Source organism: Hyla sarda, chromosome 3 (genome assembly GCF_029499605.1).
Source record: "Hyla sarda isolate aHylSar1 chromosome 3, aHylSar1.hap1, whole genome shotgun sequence".
Taxonomy (NCBI): Eukaryota; Metazoa; Chordata; class Amphibia; order Anura; family Hylidae; genus Hyla; species Hyla sarda.
This window is the reverse complement of record NC_079191.1, coordinates 102357376-102371694: the sequence shown is the minus strand read 5'-3', so window position 1 is coordinate 102371694 and position 14319 is coordinate 102357376. Positions and strand designations below refer to the sequence as shown.

The window sequence follows — 14319 nt, the reverse complement described above, 5'->3', positions numbered from 1 at the left end:
AGCATGCCCGGACAGCCAAAGGCTGTCTGGGCATGCTGGGAGTTGTAGTTTTGCAATAGCTGGAGTCACCCTGGTTGGGAAACACTGTATTACGGGAACACCCCCAAAAAGCTAAGTATTTAGGTTCACTTTACTTACCAATTAGGTTGGGATTCTGAACATTAAGAAATATCTACATACACAGAATTCCCCAGTTTCTTAGAGATAGGATTTTTTAAATAACCTTCCCAAAAACTAAATTTTAAAACAATATGAGTCATTTCCCCTGCAGAATGGCAGGTTTACACCCCAACTAGTCTATAGTGTAAGAACATATATAGCTTTCAATATACCTAATTTGAAGCATGTCTATTTACCTAAGGAGGCATCAATAACCTAAAAGACAAATACACTAGGCTTCTCCTTGTAAAGGTATCAGCTTTACAGGTGTGGCTTTAGGTTATTTTAAGCTATAGTTGTATTTTTTTTTCTATTTGTGTGTGGAAATGACTAATTCAGAAATGAATTGTCAGTTTAAAATGCAAATACATTTTTTTAAAGGGGTTCAAATTGTTAATGTCCTATCCACAGAATAGGGGATAAGTGTCAAAACTATAGAAACCACCAGCTTTGTTATGAACAAAGCAACAAGTGGCGCATACGCGCTGCCACTCCATTTAATCTTTATTGGAGCAACTGAAGAAAGTGAAGTGCTGTACTTGGCTATATTTGACAAGGGTTTACCAGAAATGTCTCTGCCATTACAACATTTGCAACACTTCCTTGGCCTGCTCGGTTGCCAGATTTATCACCAATCAAGCACTTCTTGCGAGTCAGATTTGTCAACCTACAGGCCCACTGCTACATCTGTGGGCAGATGTGCCATAGGATGTCATACAGAATCTTTGTGCTTACATACCTCATCTTGTATCCAGGCTTAAAGGGGTACTCCGCCCCTAGACATCTATGGATAGGGGATAAGATATCTGATCGTGGGGGTCCGGCGATCAGAACGCCGGCTTCGGACGGCCGTGGTTGTGATGTCATGCCACGCCCCCTCCATTCATGTCTATGAGGAGGGGGTGTGGTGTGACCTCACGAACACGGTTAGTCAAGGCTAGCGTTCTGAATATAAATGTAGTGTTTTCCCCAATAATCCTATTCTTTTGATGTAGTATTGTAATCACTTATTACCGCAGTCAATTACCGTGATATGGTCAATATGTGTTCGGTAAGAAGTATTCTTTCATTAACCTGTTAAGGACCAAGAGCGTACCTGTACGTCCTGGGTCCTTTCCCTTTTTCATAGCGGGTCGGACCCGGCCTCTAACAACGGCCAGGACCCTTGGCTAATAGCACATGGCACTGATCGTGGTGCCATGTACCCTTTAGAAGAGGCGTTTAAAGTTGATCGCCGCATCTAAAGTGAAACTAAACTACCCCCGACTAGCTCAGGGGGCTGTTCGGGACTGCCACGGTGAAATCGCAGCGTCCCGAACAGTTGTAGGATACGAGGAGGGTCCTCTTACCTTCCTCCTGGTGTCCGATCGCCGAATGACTGCTCAGTGCCTAAGATCCAGGCAAGAGCAGTCAGGCGGCAGAATCATTGATCAATGGTTTCCTATGAGAAACCACTGATCAATGTATCAATGTAAAAGATCAGTGTGCAGTGTTATAGCCCCTATGGGAGCTATGACACTGCAAAAAAAAAAGCGGAAAAAAAAGTTAATAAAGATCATTTAACCCCTTCCCTAATAAAAGTTTGAATCACCCGCCTTTTCCTATTAAAAAAAAATAAACATATGTGGTATCGCCGCATGCAGAAATGTCCGAATTATAAAAATATATTGTTAATTAAACCGCATGGTCAATGGGGAACGCGCAAAAATAGTGTATTTTTGGTCACTTTTTATATCATGAAAAAAATGAATAAAAAGCGATCAAAAAGTCTGATCAATACAAAAATGGTACCGCTAAAAACTTCAGATCACGGCGCAAAAAATTTACCCTCATACTGCCCCATGCGCAGAAAAAAAAAGTTATAGGGGTCAGAAGGTGACAATGATAAGGTGTCATTTTTACTGAAAAATGTACTGCGTAGAAACGGAAGTCCCCAAAATTTTCAAAATTGTGTTTTTTCTTCAATTTTGTCACACAATGATTTTTTTTCCCATTTCGTAGTAGATTTTTGGGTTAAATGACTGATATCATTACAAAGAAGAATTGGTGGCGCATAAAATAAGCCATCATATGGATTTTTGGGTGCAAAATTGAAAGAGTTATGATTTTTTAAAGGTAAGGAGGAAAAAATGAAAGTGAAAAAACAGAAAAACCCCAGGACCTTAAGGGGTTAAAGGGATACTCCGCTGGTCAGCATTTGGAACAAACTGTTCTGAACGCTGGAGCCGGGAGCTCGTGATGTCATAGCCCCCAGCCGTCACGCCCCCTCCCATTGACTTGCATTGAGGGGGTGGGGCTATGACATCACAAGCTCCCGGCTCCAGCGTTCAGAACAGTTTGTTCCAAACGCTGAGCAGCGGAGCACCCCTTTAAGGCTATATATTCATGATAGATTTTCTAAACTGATAATGTAACATGTGCTAACAAATCCCTTTAATGAAAGAAATTGTACAATGCATGAGATGAAAATAGTAAATGTTTTGCTCAGCTCCATTACAGAAGAGACACTGCTGACATGTGAACTGTAACAATCAGTACACCTCATAGTAACAGGTCCATGGGGAGCTGTATTCTTTCTCACCTTACCTCTAGAGCCGCACAGTGGTTAATAAGTATGAGAGTATGGGGCCTGTATACACCTGAAATGGAAACAATTCTTTAGCATTGTGAAAAACACTTGAGACTCAATAATATCCCTGCACCTGGGACCTTGGTCATTTATTGGTGATACAGGCTAATATTGCCCTGTGTAATAGGCTTAGCGATTGAGCATCATTTAAGCATTATGCCGACAAATCCTGGCCCGCATATGCCAAAATGACACTCTCTTTGGGGTCTCATTGGGTCAATGGGGCAAAATGTACAATGCATTTGAAAAGTGTTTAGACCCTTTCACTTTTTTCATATTTTATTGTGCTGCGGCCTACAATTTAAATTAAAAAAAATTATTTTCCCCTATCATTTTGCACTCAATCACAATATTAAAACAAAATTCTAGAAATGTTTGCTCATTTATTTAAAAATGAAAACCATAAAGTTTGCATGGTCTAAGTGTTTAGAACCTTTGCTACGACACTTTAAAGGAAAACTGTCAGATATTTTCTCCCACACTATCCACAGGTACTGGTGGATAGTGCGGGAGACGCTGATTAAAACGAGTCCTACCTTACCCGGATCCGCCCGTATGTTCGCCCGCAATTGTAGTTTTAATCTATGTGTATATCTTGCTGTAACTGGCATGGGCGGGGCTTCTGCACTGATTCAGTGCCGCTTATGAATATTCATCCCCCCTCCATCCAACTCTCCCTCTCTTCGCCACTCCTAACTGGAGGGAGGGGGGATGAATATTCATAAGCGGCGCTGATGTCAGTGCCATTTAACCTGTAGAAGCCGTGCCCGTGCCAGTTACAGCAAAATATAAACATAGATTAAAACTACAATTGCGGGCGAACGTCCGGGCGGATCCGGGCAAGGTAGGTATCAGCGTCTCCCACACTATACATCAGTAGTGTGGATAGGGCAGGAGAAAATATCTGACAGTTTTCCTTTAAGCTCTAGAGCCTCCCTTTTATCTTGATAACCTCTGAGATATTTCTACACCTTGACTGGAGTCACCCTAGGTATGTTCAGTTTATTAGACATGATTTGGAAAGACACAGCCCTGTCTATATAGGGTTTCACAGCTAATAATGCATAGCAGAGCAAATCCATAAAGAAGAAAGGACTGCCTGTAGAGCTCAGGGACAGGATTGTGTGGAGTCCCAGATCTAGAGAAGAGGGGGGTTCAAGGGCCTTGGCTTTGGTAAGAGTGATGCCCAAGAACCCAATGGTCATTCTGGCAGAGCTCAAAAGATCCTGTGTCCAGAAGAAACTTTCAGAAGGTCAACCATCACTGCAGCACACCACCAATCTGGGCTTTATGGCAAAGAAGTCTCTCCTCTGTGAGGCTATGTTCACATGCCAGAATGTCTGCACAGAATATCTCAGAGCGGACATTCTGCAAACTGCGGACATTCTGCAAATGCTAAGGCCGCTCGGAAATGCATAGACGGGAATACATTTCTGAGTCCACAAATAGAAGGGACATGGCCATTTTTTCTTTGGACACTGGAATCGGAATTTCCACGGTAGAAACATCTGACGCAAAAATGTTGCCATGTGCACAGCACCTGCCTCACATGCCTCAATTTTAAGCGACATGTCTGAAGAAAAAAAACAGGCACTGCTCATCACCAGCCTAATACCATATTTACAGTAAAGCTTGGTGGCGGTGGGGGGGGCATCATGCTGTGGGGGTGTATGTTAGTGCATAGGGCAAGGATAATGGTCAGGGTTATGGGGAAAACTGAATGGAGAAAAAGCACTAAGGCTATGTTCACACTTCCGTAATGTCCACATGGAAAATGGAAAATCTTTGTGTGGATATTTCGGAGAGTGTGGGCTTTGGCATAATCTGCCGCAGCTAAAACCACACAGGAATGTGGACGGCTATGCATTCCGTGCGGTGTACGCACAAACAAGTTCATTCTTTGTGTGGATGCGGAAAATGGAATTTCTGTACCAGATGTGCACAGTGCAGCAGAATCCCGCAGAAGTCAACGGGACTCTGCTGCTCCGGAATCCACAGAGATTCTGGACGTGTGAACATGGCCTAAGATGTTCTTAAAAGGCAGAATACAGGCTATAGTAACAGCTTGCAGTCATCTGTTTACAACCTGCTCACAAGTCACTAGGAATTCTTACTGCAGAGCTTCCATATTCTTTCTGCAAATTATTCAAGGTTGTAGATTAAACAAGTAAAATAGGAAATTGCAAATGATGCTGTATACCACTTGGTCCAAATGTAACACGGTGTTAGGGTGCGTTCACACGGCCGTCTGTCCCTGTTTTTTTTAATCTCCGTTTTGGTTCCGTTCTTGCAGGCTGTAAACGGATCAAAAATGGTTTTATAGAAATCCCATTCATGTCAATGGGATTTTTTTACAATCCGTCTACATCCGTTTGTACCCATCTGTACTCATTTCTGTTTTTTTGACATCAGAAAAAACGGCACATGCAGTATTTTTTCTTCCGTCAAAAAGACAGAAGAAAAAACAGATACAGTAAATTTTACATTGAAGTCTATGGAAAACGAATGAGCCTTTAATGTCATCCGTTTGCATCTGTTTTTTCAATTCGTTTTTTGGTCCGTTTTTACTTCTGAGCAATAACGGATCCAAACTGATAACATCCGATAACATCCGTTATTGACCGTTTTTTTAAGTGCGATTTTATTTTTGACGGGAGAAGAACGGGACGGGTCTAGACGGCCGTGTGAACGCAGCCTTACAGTTTCACATGTACAGTATCTCTCATAAGTGATCCCACCCCTCACATTTTTGTAAATATTTTAGTCTATCTTTTCAAGTGACAACACGGAAGTAATGACAATCTGTTACAATGTAAAGTAGTAAGTGCACAGCCTGTATAAAAGTGTTTAAAGGGGTACTCCGGCACTAAGAAATCTTATCCCCTATCCAAAGGATAGGGGATAAGATGCCTGATTGCAGGGGTCCCGCCGCTGGGGACCCCCGTGATCTTCCACACCGCACCCCGTTACTAGCGGTCACTATGCTCCGTCCCTGTGATTGCTAATCAGACCCGGAGCGAGCACGCCTCGGGGGCTGATTCTAAATGGGTGCGGCGTGGAATATCACGGGGGTCCCCAGCGGCGGGACCCCCGCGATCAGGGTTTCTTATCCCCTATCCTTTGGATAGGGGATAAGATGTCTTAGCACCGGAGTACCCCTTTAAAGAAAATGTCCAACGGTAATAAACTTAGAGAAGATATAATAAACTATTTACACAAATGAAAGGGGTATACACACTTATGTCACATACTGTAGATCAAAAGCCAACTATGAATTAAATAGGGACCGCTGCATCATTGTGATTACAGGATTACACATTCCCCAAATATACATTTATAGTTCATCTTTGTATCTCTTTCCTTTGCTTTTACTGTAGGAACTTCATTGTGTTACCTGTGCATTCCCTATCTACTTCCTCAATCTTAGAATACTGCAGGATGCTCTGATCCCATAGATAAATTATTAACATTATGTATCCATTTGCATAGAGCTTTGTTGCTAAGTACGTCCACAAATAAAGTTTTATACTTACTTGAATCCTTGCAAATCCTTCATGGGACAACGTTTTTGATGGATGCTGTTACACAGTAGACTGGCGGCTCCCAATACTTGTGTATCTTTCTCTCCACTACCTGCATTCAGCTAGTAACCTGTTACCTGAGGGGCATCCCCATGGCCCAATCATACCGGAGGAAGAAGACAGACAGGCAGGGCTGGTCAGGCACCATTTCACATGATTGGCAGTCACCAGGGATCAGGTTGCTGTGACGTGCTATAATGTCCTAGTCACTATGGTGATCTGAAGACGCTGTGGGTTATACTTCTCACTGCAAGCTGTGCTGCAGCATACATGGCTAGTACAATTCACACCACCTATAATAATAAGCGCAACGATGTAGCTTAGGGCAGAAAAAAGATTATTTGCTGACACTTTATTGGGGTAGATAAAATTATATAAAAGGTTTATACCTATAAAAAATGGTTAAAAATGCAGTTTTGTCTAAAATAAACACCGACAGCTCATGTGCTGCTGCTGTTATCTTGTGAGGGAAGTTACATAGACATGGTCAACCCACAGTGATGTGCTAAGTCAGCATTCACCAACCAGGGTGCCTCCAGCTGTTGCAAAACTACAACTCCCAAAGGCTGTCCGGGCATGCTGGGAGTTGTAGTTTTGAAACAGCTGGAGGCCAATTGGTTGGTCAACACTGTGCTAAGCATACAATGTAACATGCCAAATATATATATATATATATATATATATATATATCACTAGCTGAGTTCCCGTCGTTGCCCGGTTTTCCTTCCTAATTCTTGTTGTGGAGGAAAATCAACAGAGGAAGCTTTTGTATTCATATCCCGTCCTCATATATTGTTGTCATATCCCAACCCAACACGTGCGTATTTTTGCTCCAGATTTGCTTCAGCAGATTTTTGTGCCCATTGAAGTCAATGGGCAGCAAAATCTGCAGTAGCAAATCTGCAACAGATGTGCAGCAAAAATACGCACGTGTGAACGCACCCTAAGGGTACGTTCACACGTGCGGATTTTCAGTGTATTTTATGCTGCAGATTCGCTAGTGAAGGCCCCGCTCTATGCTGGCTTTACATGTGCCTGCTCGTAGTGGCAATACGCCGCTACCAGCAGGCACACTGCGATGTCCGAGTCGCAGTTTACTCGCACATCGCGGGAGCTCTCTGCCTAGTTCAGAGCAGGGAGAGCGGCCGCGATGTGCGAGTACGCCGTGCACATCACTGCAGTGTGTCTGCTGGTAGCGGCGTATTGCCACTACGAGCAGGCACATGTAAAGCCAGCATAGAGCGGGGCCTTCACTAGCGGATCCACATTCAAATACGCTGCGAAAATCCACGTGTGTGAACGTACCCTTAGGGTACGTTCAGACGTGCGGATTTTTGCAGCATATTTCGCAGCTGAAGGACCCTCTGTATTGGGCCTTTATATGTGCCTGCTCGGAGTGGAAATACGCCGCTACGAGCAGACACACTGATGTGCGAGTTGCAGCAGCTCTCGTCCTAGCTCATTGAGACAGGGAAGCGGCCGTGATGTGTGCGAGTACACCGCGCATGCGCGGCGACTCACACATCGCAGTGTGTCTGTTCTGACCGGCGTATTGCTGATCCGAGCAGGCACATTTAAGGGCACCATACAGAGGTCCTTCAGCGGCGGATCTGCAGCGTAAAATACAGATAAACTGCCACAGCATTTTCTTGCACTTTTTCTGACGATTTTGCCTTTGTGTGAAAAATGTTTTTTCTCCTTTGTCATTATGTTTTTTTTTACTTTGTTCAAATATTATCCTAGGTGAGAAAAGGACATTTCTCCTGAGCTGATCGCTAGGTGATTCTGCTGCACTGTGCACATGGCAGAATTGCTGCGGGGCAAGATTTTTGCCGTTAAAATTCAAATTATGGACTGGAAAGAACATGTTACTCTATGCACACAATGGAATTTTTGAGTAGAGAAATTGGGCTTGGAAATTTAAATGCAGTAGAGTCCTATTGCTGTCAATGGGATTCTGCTGCACAGTGCACAGGATGGAATTTCAGTGGTATAGCTCTCTAAACCTCACTTAACGCAGCGGCGTAACTTAAAGATGCTGGGCCCCAATGTGCAAAAACTGTTACTGGGCCTCAGTTATAATGCTTTACTAATAGCACTGATTTAGTTTTTTGAAAAGAGAGACTTTACAGTAAATTCGATTCGTCATGAACTTCTAAGCTCGGCAGTTGATGACTTTTCCTGCATAAATTAGTTCAGCTTTCAGGTGCTCCGGTGGGCTTGAAAAGGCGGATACAGTCCTAGGAGAGAGTCTCCAGACCACCGGAGCACCTGAAAGCGGAACTAATTTATGCAGGCTCAAGTCAGCAACTTCCGAGCCGAGAAGTTCGTGATGAATCAAATTTACTGTAAGTTCGCTCATCTCTAGGCCCCTCAGGCTCCTGGGCCCAGGTGCAACTGCACCCTCTACAATCCCTATAGTTACACCGTAAAGGAATGAACATTTTAAATCTCTTGGTGAAATACTGAGTGGAATGCATTGCCGGCTATAGGGACCGGTAATGTCTACACGGTCCTAAATCAGTTGGCACTGGCTGCCCTCAGAAATTCTGTAATGTGCATAGACCCTTTGAGGAGAATCTACTCCAGTGTTTCCCAACCAGGGTGACCCAAGCTGATGCAAAACTACAACACCCAGCATGCCCGGACAGCCTTTGGCTGTCCGGGCATGCTGGGAGTTGTAGTTTTGCAACAGCTGGAGGCACCCTGGTTGGGAAACACTGATCTACTCAAACATACATTGCGGTCAATGGAGACAGTGCATGTCCGAGTCATGGCCCACTGTTCACAGAACGTCCGCTTAAAGGGGTATTCCAGGCAAAAACTTTTTTTTATATATCAACTGGCTCCGGAAAGTTCAACAGATTTGTAAATTACTTCTATTAAAAAATCTTAATCCTTCCAATAGTTATTAGCTTCTGAAGTTGAGTTGCTGTTTTCTGTCCAACTGCTTTCTGATGACTCACGTCCCGGGAGCTGTGCATGATGGGAGAATATCCCCATAGGAACTGCACAGCTCCCGGGACGTGACATCATCATTGAGCAGTTAGACAGAAAACTTCAGAAGCTAATAACTATTGGAAGAATTAAGATTTTTTAATAGAAGTAATTTACAAATCTGTTTAACTTTACGGAGCCAGTTGATATATAAAAAAGTTTTTGACTGGAATACCCCTTTAATGATCCGCCGTCTGAAGGGGCCCTAAGGGTATATTCACACAGCGGATTTGCTTGAGAACATGCAGTGTGTTTTCCGCTGCGAGTTTGAAATGGGGCGGGCAGTCGCCAGGAGATTTTCAGCAGCTGTGGAAAATCTACCGCAGTCCTTATTGACTTTAATGGGTTCTGTGGCACATTTTTTGCTGCAGAAATTCCTCTGCCGAAAATTTGCCACGGACAGCATGCCCCCTTTCACACTTGCAGCGGGAAACACGCTGCGAGTTCACAAGCAAATCCGCCCGTGTGAACGTACCCTAATGATCTATGCACACGTACAGTATTCTGTGCAGATTTGATGCGCAGGATTTTCTTCTGCAGATTTCAATGTAAACTGAACACAGCTTGAAATCCTGCGCATCAAATCTGCACAGGCAGAACACTGTACGTGTGAATAGACCCTTAAAAGGGGTATACCACTGGAAAACATTTTTTTTTAAATAAAATGGTGCCAGAAAGTTAAACAGATTTGTAAATTACTTCTATTAAAAAAATCTTAACCCTTCCAGTACTTATCAGCTGCTGTATGATCCACAGGAAGTTCTTTACTTTTTGAATTTCCTTTCTGTCTGACCACAGTGCTCTCTGCTGACACCTCTGTCCATTTTAGGAACTGTTCAGAGCAGGATAGGTTTGCTATGGGGATTTGCTCCTGCTCTGGACAGTTCCTAAAATGGACAGAGGTGTCAGCAGAGAGCACTGTGGTCAGACAGAAAGGAAATTCAAAAATAAAAGTACTGATAAGCTGATAAGTACTGGAAGGATAAAGATTTTTTTTAACAGAAGTAATTTACAAATCGATTTAACTTTCAGGCACCATAAAAAAAATTTAAAAAAATAAAGTTTTCCACTGGAGTACCACTTTAAACTGAGAAATGAGGTGCTGCCGCCTTCGGGTGAGTTCACACGGAGTAATTCAAGAGGAATTTACTCGAGTAATTCCTCTTGAATTCTCCGCTCCAAATTAATGCACATCTCCTCTGCCCATTGACTTTAATGTTATTTCTGCTGTCGTGTTCACACTGCGGAAATTCTGCTAGCGGAATTCCGACGCTGAATTCCTTTCCGCTTGTAGAACGAGCATGTTCATTCTTCAAGCGGAATCCGCTAGCAGAAATCAATAGAGGTCAATGGTAAAAAAAATTCTGCCCGACATCGTTTTTGCGTGGAATTTGCGCGGAAATGAAAACCCCTTCACTTCTTTCTCCCCCATTTCTGCGCGAAAATAAAATACATTTTTCGGCGTGAATTACTCTTGATTTACTCCGTGTGAACGCACCCTGCTGAAAAATGGTATATGCTCCACATTTTCTACTTACGGTTCCCGTATACGGCTGGGGGACAGGAACCGCGGCGCCCGCACTCAGCCGTATTCGGGAACCATATTTAATGCATGTCTATGAGCCGACCGGAGAGAACCGCAGCCTCCGGTTGGCTGTGTTTTCGGCTGTATGCGGTTTCCCGACCGTAGGCAAAAACGCGGTCGACCATAGACATAGACTTTCTCTCTGGTCGGCTCATAGACATGCATTAAATATGGTTCCCGAATACGGCTGAGTGCGGGCGCCGCGATTCCCCCCCATCCGTATACGGGAACCGTAAGTACAAAACGTGGTGTGAACCCAGCCTAACCTTCAACATGCCCACCATCACAGACTGTCATCCAGCTTCTCCAGACTCCTGAATACCAAAGCTATTCTATGATGGGACAGGTGATATAACACCAGACACCTATTTAGAACTGCTATTTATGTGTCAGTCTGGAAAAGCTGGGTGATAGGTATAAGCGCTGCTTAGGATGTCAACGATAGTTGTTGTCACCCGGATACAGAATGACTCGTTACAGTGGAAGGTTGTGACTGACTGCAGCAGCGTCTACTATACACGAGAGGCAAACGCTGCAGCAGTAATAACCTCTCGCGAGATTCGTGAAGTTTTGGCCCAGTGCGGCCACTGTACTGCGCGCTGTATTCGTCACTCACAGCTTTCAGATAGTTTTCCCGGGAACTGAGGAGGTGGATGACAGCGGGGCCGGTCACCATGGCGGCGGATCCCGGCCTGGAGATGTCCTCTGTGATCCCGGCCCTGAGGGAGCTGGCCAGGTAACTAGTCCCGACATGTCCGGGAGATAGCAGTGCTAGTTATGGCTGTGTTAGTATTGGGAGCCTGGAGCCAATGGGTATCATAGTCCTTCTCTTATCCCTCAACAACATAACGGAGTTCTTCCGCAAACAGCGCCACACTTGCCTTTAGGTTGTGAGTGGTATGACAGCTCGGTTCAATTATAGTGAATGGAGCCAAGTTGTAATACCACACACAACCTGAGGACAGGGGTGGTGCTGTTTATCGAAGAAATTAGCTCTGTATTTACGGGGTAACAACAAGTGACATGCCTATTTTGGATGTAATTCGGCCATTTTACACCCCACGAAGGACATATTATGATGTGTTGTGGCATCCGATTATGCGCAGTTGTCATGCTAAGGCCTGATGTGCGTAAAATGTGTGGTAAAAAAAAAAAATACTGTAAAATGCAGTGATAAATAAAAGCATGCACAAAATGCGCTTCAAAAGGTAAATTGCTTGAAAAAATATAGGCTTTCATTTTCAAGTATATTTTCAAAATACGCTGTGTGAACATAGACTAAGGATGGCATGGCGCGAATGCCTCCAGCTGTTGCAAAACTACAACTCCCAGCATGCCCGGACAGCCGTTGGCTGTCCAGGCATGCTGGGAGTTGTAGTTTTGCAACAGCTGGAGACACCCTGATTGGGGAACACTGTTCTATGGAGTTAACATGGGCGGCTGCGCACTTCGCCAGCTATTACTGACGATCACAGAGGGTCTCAGGATTTAGACCCAATGCGATCTAAACTTTTGACGTGTCTGGACAACATGTCACAAGTTTTTACAAATGACACCAACGGTTTCTCTGTTTGGCGCTTATCCTTCTGCACAGTAGATACTGATTTGCATCTCTTCTAGGCAGGAAATTGAATGACACTATGTAAAATGGATTAAAAATAGACAAAATTTTGTGGAAAAAAATGCAGTTAAAATGTGCCATATTTTAATCCCTACTTTAGATGCTTCGGCGCTCGGGCCGCGGGGCACTGAGCCGTCACCATTGAAGGCTATGCAGTGCTCGCGGAATCCGCGCAAAGAATGAATATGTTCTTTCTTTGCGTGGAACAATTTCAGCGGCGGAGTTGTCTGCCGCGGAAATTCCGCAGTGTGAACGGTTCTCGCAGAGACCCATTCACACTAATGTTAAGTTCACACCGCGGAATTCCACTCGCGGAGTTCCGCTTGTGGAATTCCGCGGGAATTCCGTAGCGCGAAAGCACCTTAACCGGAGAAAAAATAGTGCTTGCACCCCCCCCCCGACCCGCCGCACTGCGACCGCCCCCCCGACCCGCCGCACCGCGTCGCACCCCCCACCGCACCGCCCCGACCCCATTGCCTCCCCCATCCCCGGTTTTATAATTACCTGTTCCCAGGGCCCACGCTACTTCTGGCTCCTGCTGCGTCCTGCGTTACGCTGTGCGCAATGACGAGTGACGTGACGTGCACGACGTGACGTCACCGTCAGTGCGCACAGTGACAGCTCAGGAGGACGCCACCGGAGCCAGATGTAGAGTGGACCCCGGGCCACGGGAACAGGTAATTATAAAACCGGGGATGGGGGAGGCAATGGGGCCGGTGCGGTGGGGCGGTAGGGGGAGCGGTCGCGGTGGCGGTGATAGGACTCAGGACCCCCGGACAGGCAGGGGGAGAGAAGCGGGTGGCGGCGGCGGCCTATGGCACCCCGAAAGCCACTGCAGTGCATTGATTTAAAGCGCCCGCTTTAAATCAATGATCTGCAGCGGTGTCGCTGGGGGATAAATAGCCGATAACTTATACCTGAATATCGGTATAAGTTATCGGCTATTGGCCCTAACCTCCACCGATTATCGGTATCGGCCCTAAAAAAACTATATCGGTCGATCCCTAGCAGGAATTACAACAGTTTGCATATGTGTCTCCCACTTGTTAAGGGACCAAAAGTAATGGCACAGAATAATAATCATAAATCAAACTTTCACTTGTTGCAAAACCTTTGCAGTCATTTACAGTCTGAAGTCTGGAACACATAGACCTCACCAGACATTGTTGGGTTTCATCCCTGGTGATGCTCTGCCAGGCCTCTACTGCAACTGTCTTCAGTTCCTGCTTGTTCTTGGGGCATTTTCCATTCAGTTTTGTCTTCAGCAAGTGAAATGCTCAATCGGATTCAGGTCAGGTGATTGACTTGGCCATTGAATAACATTCCACTTCTTTCCCTTAAAAAACTCTCTGGTTTGCTTTTGCAGTTTGCTTTGGGTCATTGTCCATCTGCACTGTTAAGCGCCGTCCAATGAGTTCTGAAGCATTTTGCTGAATATGAGCAGATAATTAGAGATGAGTGAAGTTATAGTGATTTGATTCGTCATGAACTTCTCAGCTCGGCAGTTGCTGACTTTATCCTGCATAAATTAGTTCAGCTTTCAGGTGCTCCGGTGGGCTGGAGACTCTCTCCTAGGACTGTATCCACCTTTTCCAGCCCACCGGAGCACCTGAAAGCTGAACTTATTTATGCAGGCTAAAGTCAGCAAATGCCGAGCCGAGAAGTTAATGACAAATCAAATCACTGTAACTTCGCTCATCTCTACAGATAATATTGCCCAAAACACTTCAGAATTCATTCTGCTGCT

The 14319-nt window shown here is 44.8% G+C and overlaps 2 protein-coding genes across 6 annotated transcripts in view; one reads left to right on the top strand and one right to left on the bottom strand.

Annotated features, from left to right (window-relative positions):
• The window catches only part of PLS1 (plastin 1), a 130706-nt gene extending 119004 nt beyond the window's left edge, over nt 1–11702 (bottom strand). Inside the window, exons 1-3 of one of the 4 annotated variants that reach the window (XM_056564806.1) lie at nt 11568–11702; nt 6322–6662; nt 2746–2798 (exon numbers count right to left, since the gene is read on the bottom strand). The gene's annotated coding sequence lies outside the window, so the exon portion shown is untranslated. Of the gene's footprint in view, nt 1–2745; nt 2799–6321; nt 6663–11217; nt 11434–11567 lie in introns of those variants that run through there. The other 3 variants (XM_056564803.1, XM_056564804.1, XM_056564805.1) reach the window with 3 other exon arrangements.
• Nucleotides 11481–14319, top strand: part of ATR (ATR serine/threonine kinase) — a 167041-nt gene continuing 164202 nt past the window's right edge. For both annotated transcript variants that reach the window (XM_056564794.1, XM_056564795.1), the window contains exon 1: nt 11481–11687. In XM_056564794.1, coding sequence (XP_056420769.1) covers nt 11605–11687 — 83 coding nt within the window. In that variant the 5' untranslated portion in view covers nt 11481–11604. The remainder of the gene's footprint in view (nt 11688–14319) is intronic.